Source organism: Dasypus novemcinctus, chromosome 12, assembly GCF_030445035.2.
Source record: "Dasypus novemcinctus isolate mDasNov1 chromosome 12, mDasNov1.1.hap2, whole genome shotgun sequence".
NCBI lineage: Eukaryota > Metazoa > Chordata > Mammalia > Cingulata > Dasypodidae > Dasypus > Dasypus novemcinctus.
The window spans coordinates 111232089-111257780 of NC_080684.1; the positions used below are offsets into that span (position 1 = coordinate 111232089).

At 58.0% G+C, this 25692-nt stretch overlaps 1 protein-coding gene and 1 long non-coding RNA gene across 11 annotated transcripts in view; one reads left to right on the forward strand and one right to left on the reverse strand.

Annotated features, from left to right (window-relative positions):
* Positions 1–19120, reverse strand: part of BRD1 (bromodomain containing 1) — a 50161-nt gene extending 31041 nt beyond the window's left edge. For 2 of the 10 annotated variants that reach the window (XM_058308962.2, XM_058308959.2), the window contains exons 1-2: positions 14498–14613; positions 10349–11729 (exon numbers count right to left, since the gene is read on the reverse strand). In XM_058308962.2, coding sequence (XP_058164945.1) covers positions 10349–11715 — 1367 coding nt within the window. In that variant the 5' untranslated portion in view covers positions 11716–11729; positions 14498–14613. Of the gene's footprint in view, positions 1–10348; positions 11730–13813; positions 14002–14497; positions 14642–19047 lie in introns of those variants that run through there. The other 8 variants (XM_058308963.2, XM_058308964.2, XR_011650338.1 and 5 more) reach the window with 7 other exon arrangements.
* A 427-nt stretch (positions 19121–19547) lies between these two features.
* Positions 19548–22906, forward strand: LOC131280673 (uncharacterized). The gene is made up of 2 exons (XR_009188400.2): positions 19548–20070; positions 22315–22906. It is a non-coding gene; the product is annotated as an uncharacterized lncRNA (long non-coding RNA).
* The last annotated feature ends 2786 nt before the right edge of the window (positions 22907–25692 follow it).

Here is a 25692-nt window from a genome sequence, read left to right on the forward strand (position 1 = left end):
CAGAGAAAACTACATCCTACCTCATTTAGTAAGTAAGGCAGTGGGGAAAAAGAAAAAGATTAAAGGTCAAATTTGTAAGTATTTTTGTAAAGATTCTGACACTGCAAGGGTAAACCGAATCCATACCAGCAAAAAGGACCACGTGTCATGGCCCAGCAGCACGGGGAACACGGGAGGCCGTCTGTGCAGGCGGCACCGGGTGCACACGCCAAGGGGACCTCAACCTCGAGCTACACCCGAGCCCCGAAACCTGCACCTAGGGCCCACTGTGTCAGCCGAGTTGCTCCAAAGACAGAGAACGCTGCAGGGAGGCCCGCTCCCAGCACTGCACACCCAGCACTGCACACCCAGCACTGCACTCCCAGCACTGCACTCCCAGCACTGCACTCCCAGCACTGCACTCCCAGCACTGCACACCCAGCACTGCACACCCAGCACTGCACTCCCAGCACTGCACTCCCAGCACTGCACTCCCAGCACTGCACACCCAGCACTGCACTCCCAGCACTGCACACCCAGCACTGCACTCCCAGCACTGCACTCCCAGCACTGCACTCCCAGCACTGCACACCCAGCACTGCACTCCCAGCACTGCACTCCCAGCACTGCACTCCCAGCACTGCACACCCAGCACCCCAGGGCCGCCCGGCAGCTCTGCCCTCAGGTGGGGTGCTCAGCCCGCAAGGCACATGGGAGCAGCATTTGCCGACCACCACATGGCTGTCGGGAGCGACAACAACCAGGTAGAGGACAGGCGCACAGCTTCCAAGTTGTCTCCAGACCTAGCCGCAGACCCCGCCACTCCCCAGTGACCCGCGAGCATTCCAAGGAGGCCCACGGGGCAGCACCTGCAGACCCTGGGTGCTTCCTACAAAGCGCAGGATGCCAGGCGCAGAGCAGGGCTCACGCCCGCCCCAGATGCCCAGACACCCAGGAATACTTCAGTGCTGGACGGCAGACGAGACTCAGGGCAGGGGACACTCGGCAACACTCCAACAGCAGCTGTCCGCGCTCCGTGCTCAGCACGGCACCGGTGTCTCAGTCCCCAAGAGAAACCCTTTCCAGGTGGATTAAGGCCCTTTCCCAGCCTGCCTTCCCACAGGGACGCGACCTGGGGGCCCAGAGCGGCGTGGCATCGACCCCTGGGAGGGCCGTTGGGGCAGCGCCAACCCAGCCCTGGGGCAGCCAAGCCTGCCGGGGCACAGGTGACGAGGACATGGAGGCGCCGCCAGGCTCTCCCTTTCCTGCCAGGGCGATGCGCTCCAGTCAGCCTGTGCATGGGCTGTGCCGCCAAGACAGGCCGGCCCCGGGCGCAGCCCCGAGCCCCCCACGTGCCCCCTGCTGCGTGACCCGAGCTGCAGCAAGCAGCCGCCATGAGCTGGAAACCACCCTGTGGGCACCAGGGACCCGGGCAGGGTGGCACCCACACGGTGACTGCAGCAAGGCACAGGCAGCCAGGGAAAACAGGCACGATGGAGCGGCCAGGAAGAGCTCTGCGCCCCGCAGGACTCCGTGGAGAGTGCGACGCCCACAGAACAGGAAGAGTACCTGTCCGTTGTGCGTCAGGGAAGGGTCAGGGTCACGAGTACATCAAGAACCCTACTCGTGACAGGATGACAAATAAGCCAGAGAAAGAAGGGGCAAAGGATTTGCACAGACGTTTCTCCAAGGATACACAAGCGTCCGACACACATGTATAAAGTCGTTCAACATCATTAGCCACCATCAGGGAAATGCAAATCAAAACAACCACCATGTAATTAACACCACCAAATCATAGATCTGAACGTCCTTAATAGTGGAAACGTCAGACAATATACATGTTTCTAGAATGAAAATTAAAGGACATGAGCGGAGGAGCGTACACCCCGTCGAGGGTGAACTTGGCTCCAGGCCTCATCGACCGCAGCCCGGGCACCACATGAAGGTGAGGTACTCACAGTGGGGCAGAACGGGAACTCTATTTTCTGTAAACCTGTAACTTTCTAATAAAAAAAAAAAAACAGCAAGGTGCTGCTTCACCCAGCTCTAACAGCCAGAACCAAAAAGACAGACGACACGCGCGGCACTCGGCGGGGGCCAAGCCCGGGGGCGGCTGCTCCAGAAAATGCCGGCTGTGGGGCGACCGCATTCCCAGCCACCCCCACTAGGGATCCGCGCAAGAGAAACGAACACACGCGTCCGCGCTCGGCTGCGCGCCCACCGTTATCCACGACAGCCAGGAGGCAGCAACGAGTGTCCGTCGGCAGAGGGACGAGCACAATGGGTGCGATCGAAGCGATGGGACAGTACCCCGCCACAAGGGGGAAACTGACGTGCAGCACAGCTGAGAAACCGGGAAACACGATGCTGGGAGAACAAAGCCAAGACCACAGGACCGGGTCCCGGTTCTAGGCAACGTCGGGGCAGACAAATCATCAAGAGACAGAAAGCGGGTCATGCTCGGCCCAGGGCCAGGGGAGGAGTGAGGGTGCAGGGGAGGGGCAGCTTTCCTTCTGGGGTGACGAAAATGCCCCAAAAGGGGCTGTGATGACGGGGTGCTGTGCGCAAGACCAACCTAAATGAGCAAATTATGTGGTATGGGAACTATACCTAAATAAAGCTGCTTAAAAAAATAAACTACTGAACCAATACAAAACAAAATGAAGAAGTGGTAAGAGTCTCCCATCAGCGGGAGCAGCAGGGAACGGATGGGGACCCAGAGCAAATTCAGCAGTGTTGGTGCCCTTTGAAGTCTGATGTTGGTGAGAGATTCATGAGTATTACCTGGCTTCATAATTTATATATATTACCACTTTAGAAAAATATGCTAAAACCTATAGTATTAACAGATTTTTTAAAAATCCTCTCAAATACATGGCAAAACCATTCAAACCACCATCAATGACAGAAGTGATAAACAGACAACTAAGTGCTTATACCAAATACCACTGATTATAACTTTTAGATGAACTGTATGCTTTACTAATACATGGCAATAACATAAACTTATTTTTTTTAGAAATTTGTGAGACAGAAAAAAAAAGGATCTTCCCTGATCAAAAGCACATCCAGGAAAGCAGCTGTGGCTCAATCAGGTGGGCTCCTGTCTACCATGCGGGAGGCCCTGGGCTCACGTCCGGGGAGAAGCCTCCTTGTGAAGGCAGCTCGCCCACACGCTGCGGAGCGCTGCCCAGCCAGCAGAAGCGGCAAAACGCTGCCCGGCCCGCAGGCGCCATGGAGATCCAACTCAGCAAGGTGACGCAACAAAAAAGGGAGACAAGCAAAAAACAAAACACAGAAGAACACACAGCGAATGGACACAGAGAGCAGACAGTAAACAAGCCACACAGGTGGAGAGAAAATAAAAAGACAGACACAGAAGAGCACACAGCTAATGGACACAGAGAGCAGACAGCACGCAAAAAGCCACAAGGGGGGAATATTTAAAAAAAAAAAAACAGCAGCACATCCACCGCCCCTTGGACCAGCAAGGACTGTGATGCGGCCCCTCTGCGGCCACAGGGCCCAGGTTCCTCGTTGAGGGACCCGGAGGTAGAAAGACCGCAGGTGTGGAGCGCCACCTGCCTCGTGCTGGCTCCCAGGTGGGTCGTCCGTGAGACCTTCCAGGACGTCACAACACGCTGCGCCAGCCTAAGGAGACCCCTGGTTTTCCAGGAACACACCAGACAGGCCATCAGAGAACCGAAGAGGCAGAATAAGAGCAGCAGCCAGCACCACACGCATTCCCATTCCAGACTGTTCTCCAGAGGGAACCCAACAAGCGCTCTCAGGGAGGCGATGGGAAAGCAGATCAGGAGCCACCGCAACAAGCCAGGAGCAGGGCCCCCGGAGGGAGGCTCCGAGGCCTGCCCCACAGAGCCCTGCACGAGACCTCACCACCATGTCTGCATCTAGGTCACGTGTAGGCCAGGATCATGTCTGTGCCTGAGTCACGCCTGCACGTCTGGGTCACGTCTGTGTGTCTGGATCACATCTGCATGTCTGGGTCACATGTGGGCCAGGATCATGTGTGTGTCTGGATCACATCTATGTCTGGGTCACAACTGCGTGTCTAGGTCACATCTGTGTCCAGGTCATGTCTGGGTCAGGATGTCTGTGTCTGGTCACATCTGTGTCTAGGTCACGTCTATGCCTGAGTCACACCTGCGCATCTGAGTCATGTCTGGGCCAGGATGTCTGTCTGGTCCCGTCTGGGTCTGGGTCACGCATGCACGTCTAGGTCACGTCTGCCCTTGTGCCTGAGTCACGTCTGTGTCTGGGTCACATCTGCCCTCGTGTCTGGGTCACGTCTGCCTGCGTGTCTGGGTCATGCCCGTATGTCTAAGAGAGGAGAGAGCTCCCTCAAGGAGTTCCGAGGTCAAGCCGCTGCTGCCGAGAGCCCACAAGGCACGTCACGGAGCAATAACACCCATGGGGACCTGCGGGCACACGGCAGCATGAAGACGCAAGTGGGCTGGGATGCTTCTGAGGGGCCGGGGTCCTGCGAGGAGCCCTTTGTCAGGGCTTGGCTCAAGCCCCACCACAGCACTGGTACAGGTTGAGGGGGCCTGGGACCCACGCCCATGGAGACCCCTGCAACAGAGCAGCCCCCCAAACCAGCAGGCAGGGTGATCCTGATAATGAAACCAAACCCCACTTCCTGCCACCCCTATGGGTCAACGCCAGGGGTCTGGCAACTTCTGGGGAAAGCACAAGGGAAAGCTTTGACCTCAGCATCGGGGTAGATTTCCTAAACCAGATGCAAGACACACACAAAGGAAAAGCGGAAACTTTGAACGCCAGAGAAGAAACCTCGGTTTGTTGAGACACCATGCTATCATGGTGCTATGCTCAGGGAGCGTTTGTGGCTCAAAGGATCCGCCAAGGTGCACTTCAGGCCAGTCTGAAGGCACCGCGTGGTCAGAGGCCAGGGACTGGGCCGAGAGGCTGTCCTCTCAAGGTTCAAATGCAGAGGGACGGCGTCAATGACAGCACCCAACACGAGCAGACAGCCAAGCCGAGGGGCATGCTGAGCTGCCGAAGCAGCCGCTGCCAGATGCCCCGTCAGGCCCGCTGCTCCACACTGGTCCCAGGGACACTACACAGGCCACCAATCCCCGCCAGACAGCCATGGAAGCTCGGGCCGGTGCAGGCGGCGGCGCTCCAGCGAGTTGTCCCCGTGGTGGCTCGCCACATAGTGAAAGCAAGCTGGATGCCTTGAGAGGCCACTGAAGCCACAGTGCTGGAGCTGCGCGGCATGGAGCAATGTGTGAAAACACGAGGCAGGCGAGCACGTCCACGTACACCTGGCCGGCGTGTGCTCGAGGGGTGTGCAAGTGCCAACATCGGCCTCTGGGAGGCAGGTGCGCTCCTGGGACTGGGGGAGCCCCTCAGGAGCCTTTGTTGGCAGAACATTTTGCTTCTTTAAACTGCAACGTCTACAACACACAGCGATCCCTAGTGTCTAGGTCTCTAGGTTTCACGAAAACAGGAACGAACCCACGTAGATGCTTCTGCCTGGAAGGCCATGCGCTGACCCTTGGAGCTCCTGGTGGCCGCTGGCGCCTCCTGCTGGGTCTGCCTCACTTCAGGACATCTGCAGACTGGAGAGTCCACGGCTCTTCCCTCAGGGCCAACAGTGACCTGAAAAGCCCACTGTTGGCCTCCAGAAGCCCGTGCACCAAAACCAGCTCTGGTGGAAAGCATTTCTGGGCATCCAAGCCCTCGCCAGGGGCTTCCAGCCACACACGTGGTGGCGGCAGAGGGGCAAGGCGCCCCAACCACACCTGAGCCCACAGGGCATGCCCTGTGCCCACAGGCTCCTACTTTGGAGGGGTCTGGGCCCCTCACTGCTGTGCCAGGTGTTCCCGTCCTGGCTGGCGAGGGGCCATGGCTGCTGCCCCACCTCTGTAGCAAATCGCACAGCACCCACGGTTCCCAAACGCGACAGCCCCACCTGGCAGAGCAGAGCCTGTGCACCCCACACCGGCGTCCACACCCTGCCGTGGTGGCCCTGAGAGCAAGGGGCTCAGAGTCCACCGTGGATGGACGGTGCCAGGCAGCCCTGTGACGGGGTTGGAAGACGCACTTTCCACAACCATCACAGGCCAGCTGAGGGCAGGACGGCACAGCTCCCTCAAGAGTCTGCCCAGACTGCTCACCAGACACGGGAAGAAACAAAACCAGTGGTTATGCACTGGATGGCCTGGGAGAGTGCGAACTACAACGTAAACTGCGGTCCATGCCTGTGGCAGTGCTCCAGGATGTGCTCGCCAAATGCAATGGGAGCAGCAGAGGGGTGGGCAGGGGGTATATGCAACCTCGTATGTTCTTTAACGTTGAACATTTTGTGTGATCTATTTATCGTTTTTTAAAAAGACAATAAGAAGGAAAAAAACCTGGTTACGTGGAGCAGGCACCAGCAACCCTGGGCCCAGCACCATGCCGGGCGGTCAGGGGAGCCCATGCTCGGGAAACATACTCTGGCACGTTTGTAAATCACCCTCAGATGGCTCAGAAAAAAGACTGATGCACACGTGGGCTGGGTCCAGAGCACACCAACGGGAAAGGCGACCAACAGGTGGTTCTGGGAAGGCAAGCACGGTCCATGGGCCTTCACTTCTCTAGCGTCTGTAAACTTGAAATCCTTCCCTGTGAACTGAAAGTTGAAGTGAGAACACGCCCTGAGCTGCTGAGGCCCCTCCCCCGCCAGGCGCGCAGGCGTGGAACTGGCCTGTGGCACTACTAAAGGAAACTGGCAAGTCTCCAACCCGCCCGGGCAACGAGCAAGAGGACAGGTGAGCGCCGGCCGCTGCGGGCACCGCTGCTGGGACAGGCCCAGACCGTGGTCTCCAGGCCATCACACCTGCCGGGGCGGGGGCCGCCAGAGCGGGAGACGCTAAGGAGGGTCCGCCAGGGGCCATGCTGGAAGAGTCCTGGCAAGGAGACCACCAGACAGCGCCCCCCGAAGGTGCTGAGGCCCCACGTGACAGGGACCAGGGGACGCAGCGAAGCCCCTGCTCTGGCTGCCAACAACCCCAAGTCCTGAGTCGGCTGCATGCTGACCGGCCGACCCCATGCCCATCAAGGGCCTGGGCCCGCCCCAGCACTCCTTGTACGCCCTCGGGGCTTCCCCGCAAAGCCGATCTCCGCACAAGGAGCTGCTGCCAGGCCACGGTCCAGGGCCACAAGGAGCTGCTCGGCCTTGCGCACCTGGGCCCAGCAAGCCCAGCCAGCAGGGCTCACCAACGGGGGCGCCCTGGCTCCTCTGGCCCCCACTGCTGACGACCCAGTGGCAGGAGAGCCAGGATGTCCCAGCAGTTCAGGAGAGCCGGCATGTGCCCCTGGGGGTAGTGGGTGCCGTCCAATCCCGAAGCAAACCACACAGGCCCTGCCTTCCTCCCGTCTGCGCTGCTCGGTCCTCCACGTGTCCCAGAGCAGCTGCCCTTGAGGCCTCCCACTGTGCCTCCACTGGCAAGCACCAGCACAGCCAGGCAGCAGGGGCCGCACACGGGCCCCAGTCCTGCCAGGGGCCCCGGAGTCGGAGCTTCCACCTGGGAAGGGCTGGTGAGAGTATCTCTTTTCCCCAAGCCGAGGCATATCCAAACTTTCATAAGTAGAATGAACAGTAACTGCCCAAAAAAACAGGGGGAAAGGACACACAAAATCGAGCCTGGGCTTGGCACTTACGCTTGGCACTGGCTGTGGGGCCCCTCTGTGTGTGCCCTCCCAGTTACAGTTAGCGGGTTGCTTTGGGAACTGCGCCAAGTGCTATGGGCACAAAGCAGCTGAGTGTCCACGGCAGAGCAGCACGCCAGCCTTCGGATTCCCGAGGCCACTCTTCTCGAGGCCCAAGTTGCTACCCGGAGCACGAGGAGGCCACTCGCTGGCCCCTGCCTCCCCCGAGCCACACAGCGGACGAGAGCCAGCGGCCCAGGGAGGACGAGGGGCTGTCACGACTGGCGCCAGAGCTCGGGCTCCAGAGGCAGGGAAGGAATTTCCTCTCTCATTCAGACATTCCTCCTCTTACCTTTTCTAATTCTTACCTGTTGTTTCCAGGTTGGAAGCAAACTTTTTTTTTATGGAAACAAGTAAAGGAAGGAAAACACGGAAACAGAAGAGCACAAGTTAGGAACTCAGCCCCGTTCCCACATGGCTGCCCGGCGAGCCTGAGGTCCACAACCCCACAGCAGACAAGTGTCCCAGCCACCACGCAGGGCCCTGGGAGAGACAGCAGCAGAGCCCCCAGTGAGACCAGATGGCCGCAGCATGTGCCTGCAGACCGCCGCGCCCACCCCCTCCTCCCAAGGGCTATGCTCAGAACAGCTCCCGGGGCCTGGCAATGCTGAGCCGCAACAAACCAGACTCTCCTCCGTCGTCGAGGACAGACCCCAGCCCCGGGATTAGCTGGTCTTGGGTATCCTTTTTCACATGAAAGCTTAGTTTTTTAAGCTGCTCAAATTATAAAAGCATCTCTACCCCCAGCCCTGCTGCAGCAGACCCTGCTCGCTCCCCAGGGACAAATGAGCCCGCTCTGCGCTCCAAGGCTACTGGGCAGGCAGTGCGTTTCCCTCCTCACGCGCAGGCAGAAGCTCCCGAAGGTTCACAAGCCCCCTTGGCCTGCAGGTGCTACAGGCCAGCAGGCTCTCTGCCCCAATTCCACACGCCCCGGGCAGACCCGGGGGCGGCACCTCTCGGAGACCACGAGGCCCGCGGCCGGGACAGCAGTGGTCGCTGACTCCTGAGGTGGGGGGAGGAGCACGACAGGGCCTGCCACCAGCATGCGCTTCAGGGCGTCGCCACGGCCTGTGCTGTCTTCCCTGTCACCCTGGGTAGGGGCCTCCTGGCGGCCACGGTGGAGCTGGAGTGAGGGGCTTGCGCCACTCGCCCCGCGCCTGAGGCAGGTGGCCAGCGGCAACCGCCAAAGGAGGGAGCACTTCACAGGTGAGCTTTTCAGTTTGTTAGATCAAAATTTGTATCATTTACTTTACCTCAGTAAGTCTGAAATTTTTAGGCCTTTGAAAGAGAAGCTCGCAGTAAAAACCTCCACCTTTCGATTCGCATTCAGAACTCAAGTGACACTGCCTCTGAGAAGTCGGGCTGCCTGCGAGGACATCCCCTCTGCCTGGGGCCCTGGCTGTCGGGCTGAGGGGCAGGAGGGTCTTTAGTCCCACTATCTGACTCAATCGACTGACCCTGCAGACTACATACTGCTCTTGTAAGGAGAAAAAAATTGTCATTTGGGAGGAGGGAAGGTCAGGTAGATTAAGTAAACTCTACAAAAGTAATTTCAAATTTTTCGTTCTTAAAACAGGGATGCGTTCTAAGTGGTAAAGCCACAACTAGTCTTATGTCCAACGAGCTGAAACTCCCATAACTTGCAAAAGTTTAAGACCAAACAGTATCACCTAATCACAGCCCCTTGGCAAGCATTAGTTGTCTTAAATCACAAATATGTAGACACACCCCAAAAAGCTAACGTTCGGTATGTTGAAGGTCACTTTTAACTTTCAATAAGAAAAGTATCCTGAAGGCCCGTCGACTGCTGGGCATGGGAAAGCCGGTGACCTCGTTCACACGCCAGCCATCCTGAGGAGGAAAACCTCCAGGTGACAGCGAGCGCACCGGCACTGCCCCGGGAGCGCGCCCTCCGCCTCACGCCAGCGCCTCCCGGTCCCAGGGCTCAGCTGGTGCGTGGCCTCCTCAGCGCTCGGGCGGCCTGAGCAGGGAGCCGCCACGGAGGAAGGGCCACGCTCCGTCACTTACCTCGCGGTCTCAGGACAAAGCGCATCGTCAGAGACAACGGGCTAAAGCGCACACAGCGGCGATGAGGGGCACAGCCGAGTAAAGGAACGATTAGGACACAGGAGCAGAGCTGGGAGGAGCACAGCCCAGGACGGGCAAGGGGCCTGTGGGGACTTGGGCCAGCCCTGGGCCACAAGACACGCCTCGCTCGGAGGTCTGCACGCAGACGCAGGCCAGAACTCCTGCTCCTAAGGCACGTGTCAGAGGCAAGTGGAAGCCACAGCAAGGCAGGGAACCACGGCTCCCTTCAGTCCCATTCTGAACCGTCACTGTGTAAAAAATTACTTTTTAAAAGCCTGTGAAGGGGCGAAGGGAACTTAACTGCATCAAAGACAACAACAAAAGCAGGGGAGGACCCAGGTGGCTGCACCCAGGAGCAGGGCACTGGTGGGCTCGGCAAAACCCCAGGGGGCACGAGGAGCTGGGAAGGCTGCGTCCGGGGAGCCAAGGAGCAAAGACACACAAGGCACGAGGCCCTCCAGCCGGCCCCGCGCCGGCCCCAGCGCGCCCTCCTTTCCACCCTCGTGCCAAGCCCACTGTGACCCAACGCTAGACCACTCACCTCTGAGGCGGGATATACGGGGCACACACGGCGGGCAGGACCGCGCAGGGCTCGGCGAGCGCTTTCTTGGCCTTTTTTGCTTTCTTTCTGACCTTAGACGCGGACCTGACCGCTTTGACAGCGCTCTCTTTCCGACACACGCCGTTTTTTGTCTCACTGTCCCCATAAATGCTCAGGGGCCGCCGCGTGCAGCCCGGAGGCGTGTGGACGTCACAGTACGCAGTCTTCCTGACCGAGAAGGTGGTGCCCCCACTGGCCAGCTCCCTCACGGGCTCCATTTTCATGTACAGGCCGGCTTTCTGTGCGCACGTCACGTGGAATGCCGTGTAGCAGTTTGCTTTGTGGCACTGAATGCACGCCCCGACGCCCTTCTGCTTGCAGAGGTAGCAGGTCAGTTTCCACCTGGCCGGGGGAATGTTCCGCACGCCATCGATGGGCTCAATGAAGACCGTGTTGGCGAAGCCCACCTCCGGGATCCACAGGGCGCACACCACGTGGCCCCAGCGGTCGTCGTCCGTCTTTTTGAAGGCGCCACCCTTGTTGGGGCACAGCACGCAGTCGGCGGGCCTGGCGCGGGCCTGCAGGCAGTGCCGGCAGAGCCACTGGCCCTCGGGGATGTAGGGCACGCCGTAGCACTCCTGGTGCACGGCCAGGTTGCACAGGTCGCAGAAGAGGATCACGTTGCTGTTCTGGCACTCGCCGTCCATGCAGATGCAGCACACGGCGTCCTCGTCGATGAGCGGTGGCTGCTCCCCCAGTTTCTGGTTCTCGCAGTGCGACGCCTTCTCGAAGCGGTCCATGAGAAACTCAAACATGTTTTGGGACACGGCGGAGACGCACTCGCCCTTGCGCTTCTCGTTAACAATCTCCAGCCATGCGTAGTCCTCCTCATCCATGTCATACTCCACCTCGTTGTCCAGCTCCTCGGCAGACTTCTCGATGAACTTGTAGTACACTGGGGGCCTCCTGGGGGCCGACGGGGGGCTGTACTCGACCATGCGCACCTTGGGCTCGGGCAGCGCGCTGGCCGAGGCAGGCGCGCCGTGGGCACCGGGCAGGGTTTCATGTTTCTTTTTGACCCTGTTGTTTTTGTGGCGCTTAGTCCGCGCACAGACGGGGGGCCTCTCGCTATTCTCCTTGTTGCTGTTGCACTCGCTCAGCTCCTGGGCGGTGAGGTCATCTTCCAGGATGACCTCCAGGGGCTCAAAGATGCTGATCCTGTGCAGGCGCCCTTCGATCTCGATCTCGACCATCCTCTGGGCCTGGGCGTAGGTCAGCGTCTCTCGCGTCGGGGAGCGCTTAAGGCTGCACGGGGAAGCGGGATGCCTGGCCGTGGGTCCTCGGTGACATCGTCCTTTCCTCCTCATTTGGCAACGATCACCTGTGAGCACAGACTCCGAGTTACTTTGCAGCCACGACACAACCCCAGAAAACCACGCATGCGCCTGGACAGAGTGAGCTGGCTGGCTCCAACTACCTCAGAACGAAACTCACGTTTACTCAGGTCTGAGGTTTTCAAACTCACTCATCCTGGGACTCATGATCTAGCTCCACCAGCCCTTCAACGGACCCATCCTGGCCAAGCCTAGGTGCCCCCCAGGACCGGAAGGAAAGGGCAGCGGTGCCCGAAGGCAGGGCGGCAAAGAACCACCCAGGCGGCCACAGCTCGTGGGGCACCTGCAGCAGGAAGCGCCCGGCAGGCAGGGCAGCCCTGCCCCACTCCTGCAGGCCACCAAGGCCACGACCATTCTTCCGGTGGGCACAGGGGCCCACGGGGTCCCTGCCTACCCTTCCAGGACCCAAGGGAGAGGTGCACCCAGCAATACATGCATCCCTGCCAGAAGGCCCTCCCTCGCGACCTGACAAGGGGGAGTGGGGCAAACACCTAGTCAGCAGGAGCTCCTTGGCGGGCTCGCATGCTCCACCCTGGCTCTGTGGGGACCCAGGAAGGGAGCCCGCACGGCCACTACAGGCCCGCAGGCCACCCTCGACACTGCGCCAGCTCCCGGAGGACACCCAGGCCTGGGCATCTCTGCCCTCTGCTTGGCTCCTCGGCGAGGCAGAGCTCCCCACCACGGGCTTTCCCATGCCACGAGGCTGCAGAGGTTTACAGAATCTGCTCTTCTCAGCTCCTGGCAGAGCCCGGCAATGCCCGCCGAGCGCCAGCCCCGCGGCCCGCCACCCTGCGTCAGCTCGCAGGTGCTCCTTCAGGGCCACCTCGAGGCTCCCATGTGAAGGCCGTTCCGGGCGTAGACCACCCCTGCGTCTGGCAGGCCACCACCTCGGGGGCACTCTCACCAGGCAGAAGAGATGAAGACTGACCCTGACTCTCCTAGGAAACAGCCACACGTTACGGGGGAAGCGAGGTGACCGCCACCACACGGGCTCGCGGGAAAGCCTGCCGACAGGAGGGTCTGAGACATTTCTGAGACAGGCCGAGGCGCACGTGCCCCTGCCGCTCTGCAGGCCAACATGCTTAGGGCCTTCAGGCCCCGCGGATCACACGTGTGCCTCTCGACAGACCCTCAGCTTGGGGTGCCTCTCTCTCGCCACCTTTAACGTGGAAGTTACATCAGTTCCCTGTGCAGACCCCATGGTCAGCCAAACCCCGGGAGTGCCCCTGAAGCCCGGCTCCCTGCTGAGCTGCCAGCAAAGCCACCCTCAGCCCCTCACGCCCAAGAGCCCTAGGCCGCCAGCAGCAGGGCACCCTCCTGCACCCAGGGACAGCCTCGTGGTGCTGTTACTGATGGGGCACCAGCAGTAATTGGTTCCTCATCAGATTAAAAACAAACATGTAATTTTCCCCTCTACAGCAATGCACAAAGTAGCTCTGGCCTCAGAACCTAAACTCTCCCCACAGGTCTCGGGGCTCTTCAGCTGACCGCTTCCCACAAGGGGACCTGAGCCTCGGCCTTACTGGCCACAGCAGTCACTTGAAAACCTAACGGCCGGGTGAAGGCAAGCACTGAGCAGCAGCGCCTGGCTCGGAGTAACCGAGGGCCTCGGCGCTGCCTGCGGCCTCCACGCACCACGCCGGGGTTCAGGGACAGGCACTCCAGCAGCACGGCCAGCCCCGGAAGGCGCGCCTCCAGGGAAGCGACTGCTGAGCAAGCACGGCCGGGAAGGCCCAGCGGCCCAGTCACTCCTCAGCGGGACGGGCTCGCGGTTCTGTAACTAGTTTCATTTCCTGTCTGGCTCTGGACAAGTGATTTAAACCCTCCCAGCCTGGCCTCTGCTCCCTCTACTGTAAGCAAGGCTGTGGCCAGAGTTCATAGAAAGCATGCAGGTGCCAGGCCAGGTAAACCCCAAAGCCGTGGCTCCTCCAGCGTATGCTAAGCAATGACGACCGCCGAAGAACAGACCCCAGGAAGAGGGAACAGTGCGGGTGACCGCAACGTTTGCGGCTGGGGTGGACATGGCTACACTTGTCAAAACAGCAGTGACCCGACGACAGTTTGTACTGACCTAAGTTATACCTCAATAAAGTTACTTCTTAGGAAAAGCCCGGGCAGGCGGGGGGGAGCCGAGGCATCGGCGGCTCCGGGGGCACCTCTCCACCCGGCTGGCAGCTGAGCAAACGGTGCCCGCCCGCGACCAGGACGACCCGCAGAGGCCTGGAAGGCTGCTCCTCGGGAAACCTTTAAAGCCCGTCCCTCGAGCAGGGAGCTTCCTGTCTTGGCCGAGCCGGCAGAGCGCATCTGTTACATAATGCGCCCGGCGCCGCGGGCCGGCCCGACCCGGCCGTGGGCCGCGAGGTGGGCCCGGCGCCGGCGCTTCGCCGCGGCACCGCCAGGCGGCCGGGACCCTCCGGGCCGACCCCGCCCCCGCCGGGGCCGCCTCCGCGCCGGAGCCGCAGCCGGACGCGCCCCGAGTCCCCGCCGGGGCAGCGCCGGCCCGGGCCCCTCGACGCCGGCGGCGGCCCGAGGGCCGCGTCCGAGCGCCCCGGCGGCCCCGGCGGCCCCGGCGGCCAGCGCCGCCCGCCGCCCCGGCCCGCCCGGCCCGCCCGGCCCCGGCCCCTTCCCCGCCCGCCCGCGGACAATGCGCGCCGCCGCCGCCGCCAAACATGGCGTCCGCACGGCCTCCCGGCGACAGGCCGCGGCCCGGGGCGGCCCGCGGAGGCCGGCGGCGGCCCGGACCCCGTCCACTCACCTTCGGGGCGCCGCGGCCGCGGGAGCCCGGCGGGCGGCGGGCGGGCGCGGGCGCGGGCGGCGGCGCGGCCGAGGCGGCGCTAATGGCGCCCGGGCTCCTCCGCCAACGGCCGCGCAGGCCCGGCCCCGCCGCCGCTCCTGGGCGCGGGCTCCCTCTCGGCGGCGGCGGCTCCGGGCCCGGCAGCGGCGGCCGCGGGCGCTCGGGGGGCGGCTCGCGCGGCGCCGGGGAGACCGCGGGGCAGGCCGGGCGCGCGGAGGCCCGGCCGGGCCGGGGCGGGGGGCGCGGGGCGCGGGGCTGCTCGGACGCCCGGGCCGGGCCGCTCGCTCGCTCCCCAGCGAAGCAAACAATGCGGCGAGCGCTCCGCCCGGCGCGCTGCGTGCGAGGCGCGCCCCGCCCCGCCCGCCGCCGTGACGCGCCCGCCGCCGCCGCCGGGCTCCCGGGCCGGGCCGGGCCGGGGCGGGGGGCGGCCGGGGCGGGGGGCGGGGGGCGGCCGGCGCCGGGCTCCCGGGCCGGGCCGGGCCGGGCCGGGGCGGGGGGCGGCCGGGGCGGGGGGCGCCGGGCTCCCGGGCCGGGGCTGGGGGCGGGGGGCGGCCGGGGCGGGGGGCGGCCGAGGGAGGGGGCGCCGGAGGGGGGCCCTGAGGGGGGTCGGCCGGGGGTGGGCCTGAGGGGGACGGCCAAGGGGGGCCTGAGGCGGGTCGGTCGGGGGAGGGCGTGAGGGGGCCTCAAGGGGCCTGAGGGGGGTAGGCCGGGGGTGGGCCTGAGGGGGCGCCAAGGGAGGGGGCCAAAGGGGGCCTGAAGGACCGACTGAGGGAGGGTCGCTGATGGGGCAGACCAGGGGGTGGGGGGACTTGGGGGGATGGGGGGCAGGCCAGGGGAGGGGGTATGAGGGACTGCTTGGGAGGGGACCTGAAGAAGGCGACACGGTGGCGAGGAGGGAGGGGGTTTTTGAGTGGGAGGGTGCCTGACAGGCAGGGAGGCTGGGGGAGCCCCTCTTTAGAGGGGTACCCCTGCCTGGGGTTATTAGGTACCTGAACGGGCACCTGGGGTCCTGGTTAAATCTACCGATTTAAAATTGGGGGAAAAGGGCCCTTGAGGCAGAAGTTCAGAGACCCCAGTTATGCTCTCCCAGCAGGCTGCTTCCACTTGGCCTGTTGTTTAAATTATAAAATTCAATGACTTCTGGGCAATTTCCACACAAAATTAAGTCCCAAAATGTTTAAGACGGGGAGAAGCCAAGGTGATTCCTTGGCTTCCTTCAAAGATTCATGGAGCCCTGGTTGCGTGGGGAGCCCAGCCTGGGGCATTAGGAGTCCTCAGGGGGCCAGGTGAGGACAGGGACCCCTCAGCCGACCAGACCTCCCTCCACGTGGGTGGGTGAAGCAGAGTCCACTGCCCGCGACCCTCCACCGAACGCCACGTGGAACCGGGAAGACTGTCCACCCACAGGCCTTCTGCCAGCCCGCACGTGTGCCCCGCTGCACCCAGGGAAAGCAAAGGCCTGGGAGGCGGTCAGGGCCACAGTCAGGGTCACCCAGTGGTCAGCTCTACGCCAGGACTCACCTCAAAGCAGGTGCTTCCTTCCAGCCATGCCCTTGGGCAGTGGTGGGGGCGGGGTGGCCCTGGAGCCCCAGTGACGGCCACACCAGACCCAGGGCCCGCCCGGGCAGCAGCATTGCCAGCGTAGCCTCCACTCCAGAGGATGATTTGCACGAGTCCAGCCATGCCCAGGCAGTCGGCAGTGGAATGCGAGCGCCCTGGTCCCACACCCGCCCTCCTGCTCCAGGCCCCCTTGCCCACCTCAGGCAAACCAGGAGAAAACCATGAGCTGGAGGATCTACCACCACCCAGGGCAAAAGTAAGAGACAGTCACATGGAAGAGAAGAAAAAAGACACGGAGTCCTTCCAGGAGGAGAGAGACGGGTGCGACACCTAGAAAGAGTGAAGAAAGAAGACACCTGTCAGGGGAACATTCTGGAATTCCAAGGATAAATAGAATAGCTCAAAAGTCTTCACAGGTGAAGGGTCTTCTTTAGAAGTAATCGGATCGAAGCCACAAAGGGGCAGTTGTCAAAATCCAAGAGAAATGAACCTAGCATTCCATACACTGAAGTGCCATCAAGTGAGACAGACCCCTGAACATCTGAGTTTACCAACCACAAAGTCTCTCTCAAAAAAAAGACTGCTGAAGGATATACTCTAGCAAAATGAAAATGAGTCCAAGAGTAAGACATGGATGCCAGCAAAGAAACCAGTTTGAATTGTTAAAATAAAGTCAAGTAACAACCGGAGAGAAAAATCCCAGATGAACTTGACAAGGCATCTGGCAAGGGGCAGGGGTGGAGAGAGAGTGAAAGTGCACCAGGATTCTTGCATTGTTTCATTAGAGGGCTTTAGAATTGATAGAGGGCAAAAGATTAACAGGTTATCACAAAGTTTCTCCTAGAAAAATGGAAATAGAATTTATAGCTTCCAAACAGTCAGCTGAGGAAAAAGGGAAGTAAAGAAAAATGGACAGATCCAACCAAGAGCAAGAAAGGAAAAGACACAAGCAGGGTGGGAGCAGATGGGGCTCCAGGGACTGGGCACCTGCCTCCCACATGGGCGGCCCCAGGTTCAGCTCCTGGTGCCTCCTAAAGAAGACACGCCGACAACAGACAGACAGATGAGGGGCCATCTTGGGGGCGGGAAGGAATAAAAAAAGGACAAGCATGGTAAATAAGGAACATAATGCAAGGTAACAGGAATGAGTTCAAACATAGGAGTTACCACAGAAATGTGATTGGATTAAATTCATCCATTGAAACACACAGACGTTCAGAATGGCATATAAGATAGTTAAGTGCTGTTTATGAGATAGACTGGGAAAATGACAGCCTGAAAATGAAAGAATGGAAAGTATATAGCATACGACTTCCATTCCTCGAAAGACACATTAAAGGAATGAAAAACAAAAACTGAACATCCAGACGATATACCCAGCAGGGGAATAGTATCTGGAATATATAAAGAAGCTTTCAAATTCTTCAGAAAAATAGAAATAACCAATAGAAAAACGGAAAAAGCCCATAACCAGGCTTCTTACAGAGAAAAAAAGTGAAACTGCCAGTAATATCCCTAGTAATTTTGGAAATGCAAGCTAAAACCACACCACGTGGACACAGATGGTCAAGCCTAACAACTCCCAGTATTGGCAAGAAGGTGCCAGCCTGAGGCCTGCTGGCCTGAGGGCAACTGGTACCACTACCATGGAAGCTGCGTGGCGTTATTGAGCGAGGCTCATGCGTGTTGGTTACCCACTGCGGCACAACAAGCTGTCCCCAAGTCGTCGTGGCTCGAGGCAACAGGCACCTGTGCTGCTCACGAAAGTACCATTTGGGCAGGGCTCAGCAGGCACAGCTAGAGTCCACTCCGCACAGCCACTTCCGAGAGGGCTCCCGCGGCTGGCCGGGGGTCCTGCCTGCCGCCTGAGGGCCTCGGTTCCGCTCCACATGGACCTCTTCGTGCACCGCTTATCCTGGGTCCCAGGATGGCTGGGCGGGACCTGTGCCACCTCTCGTGTCCTAGCCGCAGAAGTTACCTAGCAGCCCTTCGGCCATAGGCCCCCTCCTGTCCAGATTTAGGCCGGGGCGTGGACGTAGGCCCCTTTCCCCTGGGCAAGGGTCAAGTCACATTCTAAGAGGAGAAGCTGTGGGGCCCCTCTGGGAGCATGCCCGCTGCCACCATGCACATGCACCCCCAGCTCGCCTTCAGCCGTAGGCTCCTAGGCACCTTCCACTCCAAGGGGCTTGTGCTCTCACCAGGAGACACCTGTGTGGATATTCAGTAGCAAAAATGCTGGGGGAGTGGGGGGCTCAGCTGTCCATGGGCCTCTAAACTGCGGTCCCTCCCTGCGATGGCATAGCACTCAGCAGCGAACCCAAACGAACCCTGCGCAGCCACGTAGCTGAACCTCAGCCACACCGCGCGGAGGGCAAGAAAAAAGTGACGGGAACTCCAGGGTGGCTCTGCTCTGCGCAGTGGAGGGTAGGGACGTGCTGTCCGCAGCCCCGCACACTGTCCGTCGTGATCCTTCAACCCTGAGGTCCTCCTGACCCTCCTGTCCCAGCCCACGCCACGGGCCTCCTGCTGCACTCTCGTTTGTGCACTTCGCGACACTTCAACAGCGAGGAAACTCTCCCCACTAACCCGGTCCACCCGCCCCCGGGAGATAGCCAGCCTCCTGCCCTAGAGGCGCCGGGCCGGGCCGGGCCAGAGCGCAGCGCTGTCCCCCACGCCCTCGGACCTGTGGCTGAAGCAGGCTTGTCCGTGGGCCAGAGGGCACGGGGTGTTGGTATTTTTCAAGGTTCGTTTTCTGGCAAGAACAACGTAAAGCTCTTCCTCTCTCTCCTCCATCTCTCACTAACCTTCAATTTGCAAACCGCAGTGAAGCTTTCTTAAAGTGGTAATTTCTTACTGACCCCAGAGATGAGGTAAGGACGTTTAACTGGCTCGTTCCTGCTCAGGGAAAACCAGCTCCGCGCAAGGATTCGGTAGAAATCAGTCCTTCTTACCAAGAATCAGGCTGCGACCCCAGGCCTGCGCAGAGGCCGAGCCCCTGGGGCGCGCCCACCTCGCCCACCCTGGGGAGCAGGGCCGTGGGTGGTGGGTGGCGCACGCCCAGAGCCGCAGGCCTGTGGGAGGCTCAGGAGAGCACAGCCCTGCATTCCTCAGCCGAGCTGCGGGCAGAAGTGGATTTTCCGGCCTCGATCGTTGCCTGGAGTCGCCGGCCGCGACAGGGAGGCCCACGTATGCTAATGACTGCTTCTTGCTGCGCCCGCGGAGGCGAATCAGGTCAGAGCACAGGCCAGGCGCACGGGAGGGCGGCAGGAAAACTTGCCCGAAGCGAAGCCGCTGAGTCGGCAGAGGAGGGCGGGAGGGCAGCTGGCCGGCGATCCTGGGCCGCAACAGTGCAGGTGGATTTTGCTCAGCAGCAGAGGAGAAGCGCTTTCTGCCCTGGAGGAGAGGTTTACAGTTTCACCGCCTGTAGAACATTAACCAGTTGACTCCAGATTAGCAAGGTATTCAAGCGGGCTCTCTTCCAGCCACTGCAAATACTTCCCTGGCCCCAATTTCTTGAACCAGCCTCGCCCTCCGGTCTCGAGACACTGGTCTCAGCGGGAGGTGAATAAACCTGCGAGGCAGCCGCACTGGGCAGTTGTGGAGTCCTGCCTCCGCTGCTGGTGAATTCCGTGCTGCCCCTCTGCGCCCAGCTGCCTGCTCAGCGTCTCCTCCAGGGTGTCCCGAGGCATCTCAAGCTTCAGGTCTGGTGCGCAGCCCTTGGTCTCCCCTCAGTTAGTGGGCTCCGTGCTCCCCGAGTGGGAGGCACCCCAACCCCTCACTTCCGATCCATCAGAACAGCCCGCTGGCTGCCCCTTCCCAGTGGGCCCAGAACAGTCCGTGTCGCCCCTCCCCTGCAGCCAGCGGGGACAGCCCCAGCCTCTCCAGCTCCGTCTCTGGACCCTGATGTGGCTCTTTGTTGTCACCTGGTGCCTCTGTCGTCTTCGCCAGCAGCCCCAGCGATGCTGCCCCCCCGGGTAAGGAACCATCCAGTGCCCCCCCAAGTCCTTCCAAAGCCTCTAATGGGCTTCGGCACCCTTCCGGATCTGCACCCACCCCTCCACCTCTCAGCCCTCATCTCCCCACCCTCCCCCGTTCACTGGGCTCCAGCTGCACTGGCCTGCAGCGAGCCAGGCGTGGCCACGCCACAGGGCCTTTGCACTGGCTGCCCTCCCCAGTGTTCGCCCTGGTCACCTCTTGGCTCATCTCTCAGCTCATCTGAATCTTAACCCAGTGGAAACATCTCGGAGAACCACTCCGTTTTAGACTGCGGGGGCCCACCAGCTCCGCTCCTTGCCGTCTGAGTTTGCTAAAGGCCACAAATATGCCAGAAACGGGCTGGCTATTACAGTGGAGGTTCATTCGGTTAATAGCTTTCAGTTCTGAGGGCCGTGAAAGTGTCCAAATTAAGTCACCGTCAGGAGACGCTTTCTCCTTCACTGCTGCTGTGGGCGGCCAGATGGGCCGCAGCACAGTGTGGCCCGCTCCCTCTCCCCTCTGCTCCGGCCGCGTTGCCGTCAGCTTCAGCCTGCTCCCTCCGGTCCCTCTGGCTGTCCTCTTTCCTGGGTTTGTCGATTTCATCATCTGGAGGCTTCTCTCTGTCTCGGCAGCTTTTCTCTGTGTCTGGCTTTTTATTCCTCCATTTAGAAGGGACTCCAGTCAGAGGATTAAGACCTGCCCTGGGCCATGCAGTCTAATCAAAGGCCCTTAACGGAGGTAATTTAATCCAAAGCTCCCACCTACAAGAGGCCTACATGCACAGCAATAGATTAGCTTTAAGAACAGGTTTTTCTGGGGTCCTCAAAAGCGGCAAACTGCCACACTGTCCCTGGTGATGTTTCTCCCAAATACTAATCATCATATGCCACTCTCTATATTCACTTGCTTATTTAGGCTATTTTATTCCCCCTTTTTAGAATGTAAACTCCCTGGGGACAGGGCTTTTTGTCTATTTTATTCATTGCTGTGTCCCCAGGGACTAGAACATAATACACAGTCAATAAATATCTCCTGAATGAATCAACTCTTGAAATGACCTATTAGAAAATGCACCAGCTAAGTACAGCCCAGTAACAATAGTGACAACCAAAACAAAATTATAAAATGTGTAGGCATAAGTTTAATGAGAAAAGCATGGGACTTATTTGAAGGAAACCGTAAACCTCATAGGCAGACAACAAAGTCCTGAAAAATATTAAAAGCAGAAACACCAGTCCCCTGAAAGAGAAGACTCAGTATTGTAAAGATGTCAGTTCTCCTTCAAATTAATCTATAAATTCAATGTATCCCCAACCAGTATCCTACAGGGTTTTTAATAGAACTTGACAAACTAATTTTAAAATCCATTTGGACTAGACAATGTGCAAAAATTACCAAATCAATTTTAATAAGAAGATAAATATTAAAGCTATCTATATATTCCTATAATTATTAAAATTATCACAATGGAGTGGCATTTGGAACTAAGATAGACAACTAGCTCAGAGTATAAGTAAAGCAGAGAATTGAGAAACCAAGTTATATGTGTGTATATGTATTTAGTATATGCTAAAGGTGTCATATTAAATCTGTGGTGAAAAAAGGAAGAGTAATCATGTTTGGGCAACTGGTTGCCCAGCCAAGGGAAGTAATCCACAAAAACAAAGTGCATCTAGGTGTCTAATTTAAGATTTGTAAACAATATATTAAAATACTTTCAATGACGTATTAGAAGAGGATATGGGGAAGATGTACTTAATCTTGGGACAGGAAAGGCTTTACTAAACAAGACGCTAAGGGCAAAAGTCCTTTATGGAAGAGTCCAATCAATTCAAGTGCATCAGAATTTAGAAACATAGCAAAACAAAGATGATGTATCTGAGATGATATATTTGAAATTTACGTGACAGACAAAACATTAATATCCTGACTATATGAAGAACTTTTATGAACCAGTAAGAAAAAGATGAAAGAACACGAGACGAAGGCAATTAGAGCAGAGGAAAGAGAGCTAGTGAATGAACACAGGAAAAGCCGCTCGCCTTCTGTAGTTAGTAACCAAGGAAAGGAAAAGTAGCTGGCGCACGACCCGAGCCCATCGACACCTCACTCGCCCTGGTGTGCCGAGTCCTCGGGGAGAACCTGCTCCTCCTGACTCACTGGGGGGGCGGGTAATGAAAGCCCCCCGCCCTGATCACCCTGCTTTGTTGGTGTATTATACACTGTTTTGTTTGTTCTTCTAGGGCTGCTACAAAGTCCTGTCATCATGGAGGCTGACTTCTTGAGCGGAGGAGCCGACGAGAAGGTTGGGCGTGGGGGCCCGTGTCGCGGCGGCTGGCAGTCCCACGGAGGGAGGTCCGTTCAGTGCCAGCTTTGCCCTCATGGCCTGAGCGTGGACTCTTTGGTGGACCCTCGACATCCGTCAGCATCAGGAACCCACCCTGGCCAGGTTCTCGGACAAAGAATAGGGAGGCCTGAGCCAGTCTGCAAACTTGAGCTCATTTCATCTCTAAGAAAGACACCTGCTGGCGATTCCAGCTCAACACCTGTTTGCATTCTGTACAGCGGGTGCAGGAAGTGCCCTTACCTGCTCCACGGGATCAAAAGAGAAGGCCCAGCTTTCGGGGGTCACCTCTGCAGAGGGCGGGGTGATGGCGCCGGGCAGTTCTGGGGCGCTAAACTCCTGACCTTAGGCTGTCTTCCTGGGTTCCTTATCTGGTTCCTTTTCTTCTAGTCAGAAATGTATCTAGTGGAGAAAACTATAATTTGCTACAGCTTTTACAGTTCTGGAATTCTAGACTATTGACCCAAAATAAAACTTGCAGCCTAAAACCCCAAGCAAAGAACTCCCTGTGGTGCTGGCGTGAGGGCGGGGTGGGAGGAGCGTGTCTTCGGTTCTCTGTGGGGCCATACTTGGCCTGGGAACCATTTATGGGGTCAACGTTTGATGCCTGCTAAGTGCTGAGAAAAAAAACTTATGTTTTAGGATTCAAAAAAAAGCAAACGAGCAAACACTCTTAGGCGTTAGGTGGCAATAATAAATTTCAGCTTAGACTGTGGGTAGGAGTACAAACTGGTGCAGCCCTTCGGGGCTGCTAAAACCGGGCGTGCGCACCCTCTCAGCCCAGAGTGGAAGAGCACACCAGGTGCACAGGAACCCTGGCAAGGAAGCCCACTGCCCGTGAGAGGGAAAACTAGAGACCACCTCGAGTGCCTGCAGGTGGGCGCCCTCCAGACCGGCCAGCGGGCCGCCCAGGCCAAGCCACAGGGAGCGCCAGCCCCACTCCTCTCGCTCCCGTCCGTGAGCCCACGTCATCCTCTGATGACCCAGGGACCGGAAGACTGGGTCCCACCCTTTTCCCACCCAGACTCAGCAGGAGAAGGCACTAGAATTCACGCGCCAACAGGGCGAAGGTTTCATTCACTGATGGGAAAGAACCTCATCCATATTTTTAAAAAGAACTTTCAAAATAAAACAAGACTACCGGCATCAGGCTAGACATAAAGACAAACAGAACTGAGAGTCCAGAAATAAACCCAACATTGACAGTCAGCCTATTTTTGACAAGAGGGCCTTAAGAATTCAGTGCGGGAAGGGGAGAAGAGTCTCTTCCACAAATGGCCATGAGACAACTGGTAATCCATACGCAAAAGAATGAAATTGGACCTTACCCCCTCCTATAAAAAATGAACTTAAAATGGATCCACAACCCGAATGCAAGTGCAAAAACTCTAAAACCCTCAGAAGAAAACAGGAATAAAGCGTGATCTTGGGTTAGGCAAAGCCTTCCTAGAAAACCCAAAAAACAAAAATGACAAAAAACACCCAAATTGGACTTCATCAAAATTTAAAACTTTTGTGCTACAAAGAATAGCATCAAAAAAGTGAAACGACAACCCATAGGACAGGAAAAAACACTTGCAAATCATAAATATGATAATTATATTAGTACCTGGATTAGTATTGAAAATATATGATACCTCACAACTTAATAAGGAAAAGATAAATAACTCAATGTATAAATAGGCAAGGATTTAAATAGACGTGTCAGGAAGTGGATTTGGCCCAACGGATAGGGTGTCCGTCTAGCACATGGGACGTCCTGGGTTCAAACCCAGGGCCTCCTGACCTGTGTGGAGCTGGCCCACGCTCAGTACTGATGCGCGCAAGGAGTGCTGTGCCACACAGGGGTGTACCCCGCGTAGGGGAGCCCCACGCGCAAGGAGTGCACCCCGTAAGGAGAGCCGCCCAGTGCGAAAGAAAGTGCAGCCTGCCCAGGAATGGCACCGCACACATGGAGAACTTACACAACAAGATGATGCAACAAAAAGAAACACAGATTCCCGTGCCGCTGATAAGGATAGAAGCAGTCACAGAAGAACGCACAGCGAATGGACACAGAGAGCAGACAACTGGAGGGAGAAGGGGAGAGAAATAAATTTTTTTTAAAAATTATAAATAAATAAATAGGCATGTCACCAAACAAGATATAAAATGGCCCATAAACACATTAAAAGATACTCAACATCATTAGTCATCAGGAAATGCAAATGAAAACCACAGTGAGGTGCCAGTGCCCGCCCACTGGGAGGGCCATAATAAAATAGCAGACAGAAACAGGCATGAGGAGGCTGTGGAGAAGCAGAACCCTCATACGCTGCTGGTGGGAACGTAAAACGGCAGTTTCTTTGGAAAACAGTTTGAGTAGTTCCTCAAAGAGTTGAACACATAGGTGCAATATGACCCAGCAATTTCTCTTCTAGGAATAGACCCGAGGGAAATGAAAACACACGTCCACACAGAAACCTGTCCACGCCCATTCACGGCAGCACTATTTACAGTAGTTAAAGGTGCAAACAGCCCAGTGGTCATGAACCAGGGAATGGGTAAATAACAATTTCCCACTATGAACTAAGAGGAAGCACTGATAAATGCTGCAGTGTGTATGAGCCTGGGAAACCTTATGCTAATGAAAGGAGTGGACACAGAAGGTCCTGCCTGGTCTGACTCCACTGTGTGAAATGCCCAGAACAGGAGCATCAGAGACAGACATGGAGCAGGGGGGCCGAGGTGGGGCTGACTGCCAGCGGGGATGAAGGTGCTTCTTGGGATGACAGAAATGTTCTAATATCGATGGTGGTGATGGGTATACAATCCTGTGAATACACTAAAACCACCGGGCTGCAACCTCCAAGTGAATTGTATGGTATGAATTATACCTTAGTAAAGCTGTTTTTTCTTTAGAGAAAGACATTAAGTAAGTAATCACATTAATAAAAAAATTTTAAAAGACTCAGGGCAAGATAGTGTGGCCTTACCTCTCCTTACTCCTCCCGCCAAATGCCACTTTGAAAACCTGGAAATATTCAGAAGGCGATCAGAAAACGCTGAACAGGTGAAAGGAAGGGCAGACAGGCTAGGGCCCCTGGGCTGAAGGGACGACACAGCAGCCGGGAGTGCCCTCCGCCCCCCCACCCCGGCAGGCTGGCCCAGGCCCAGGACCTGCAGCCAAGAGGGAGCCCAGCTCTCCCCCCACAGGGAATGCACAGAGTGGAGCAGGAGCCCTGCTGGCCCCACGTGGCCCGGAGAGCAGGCCTGGGCGGCACTCTCCACCCCAGGG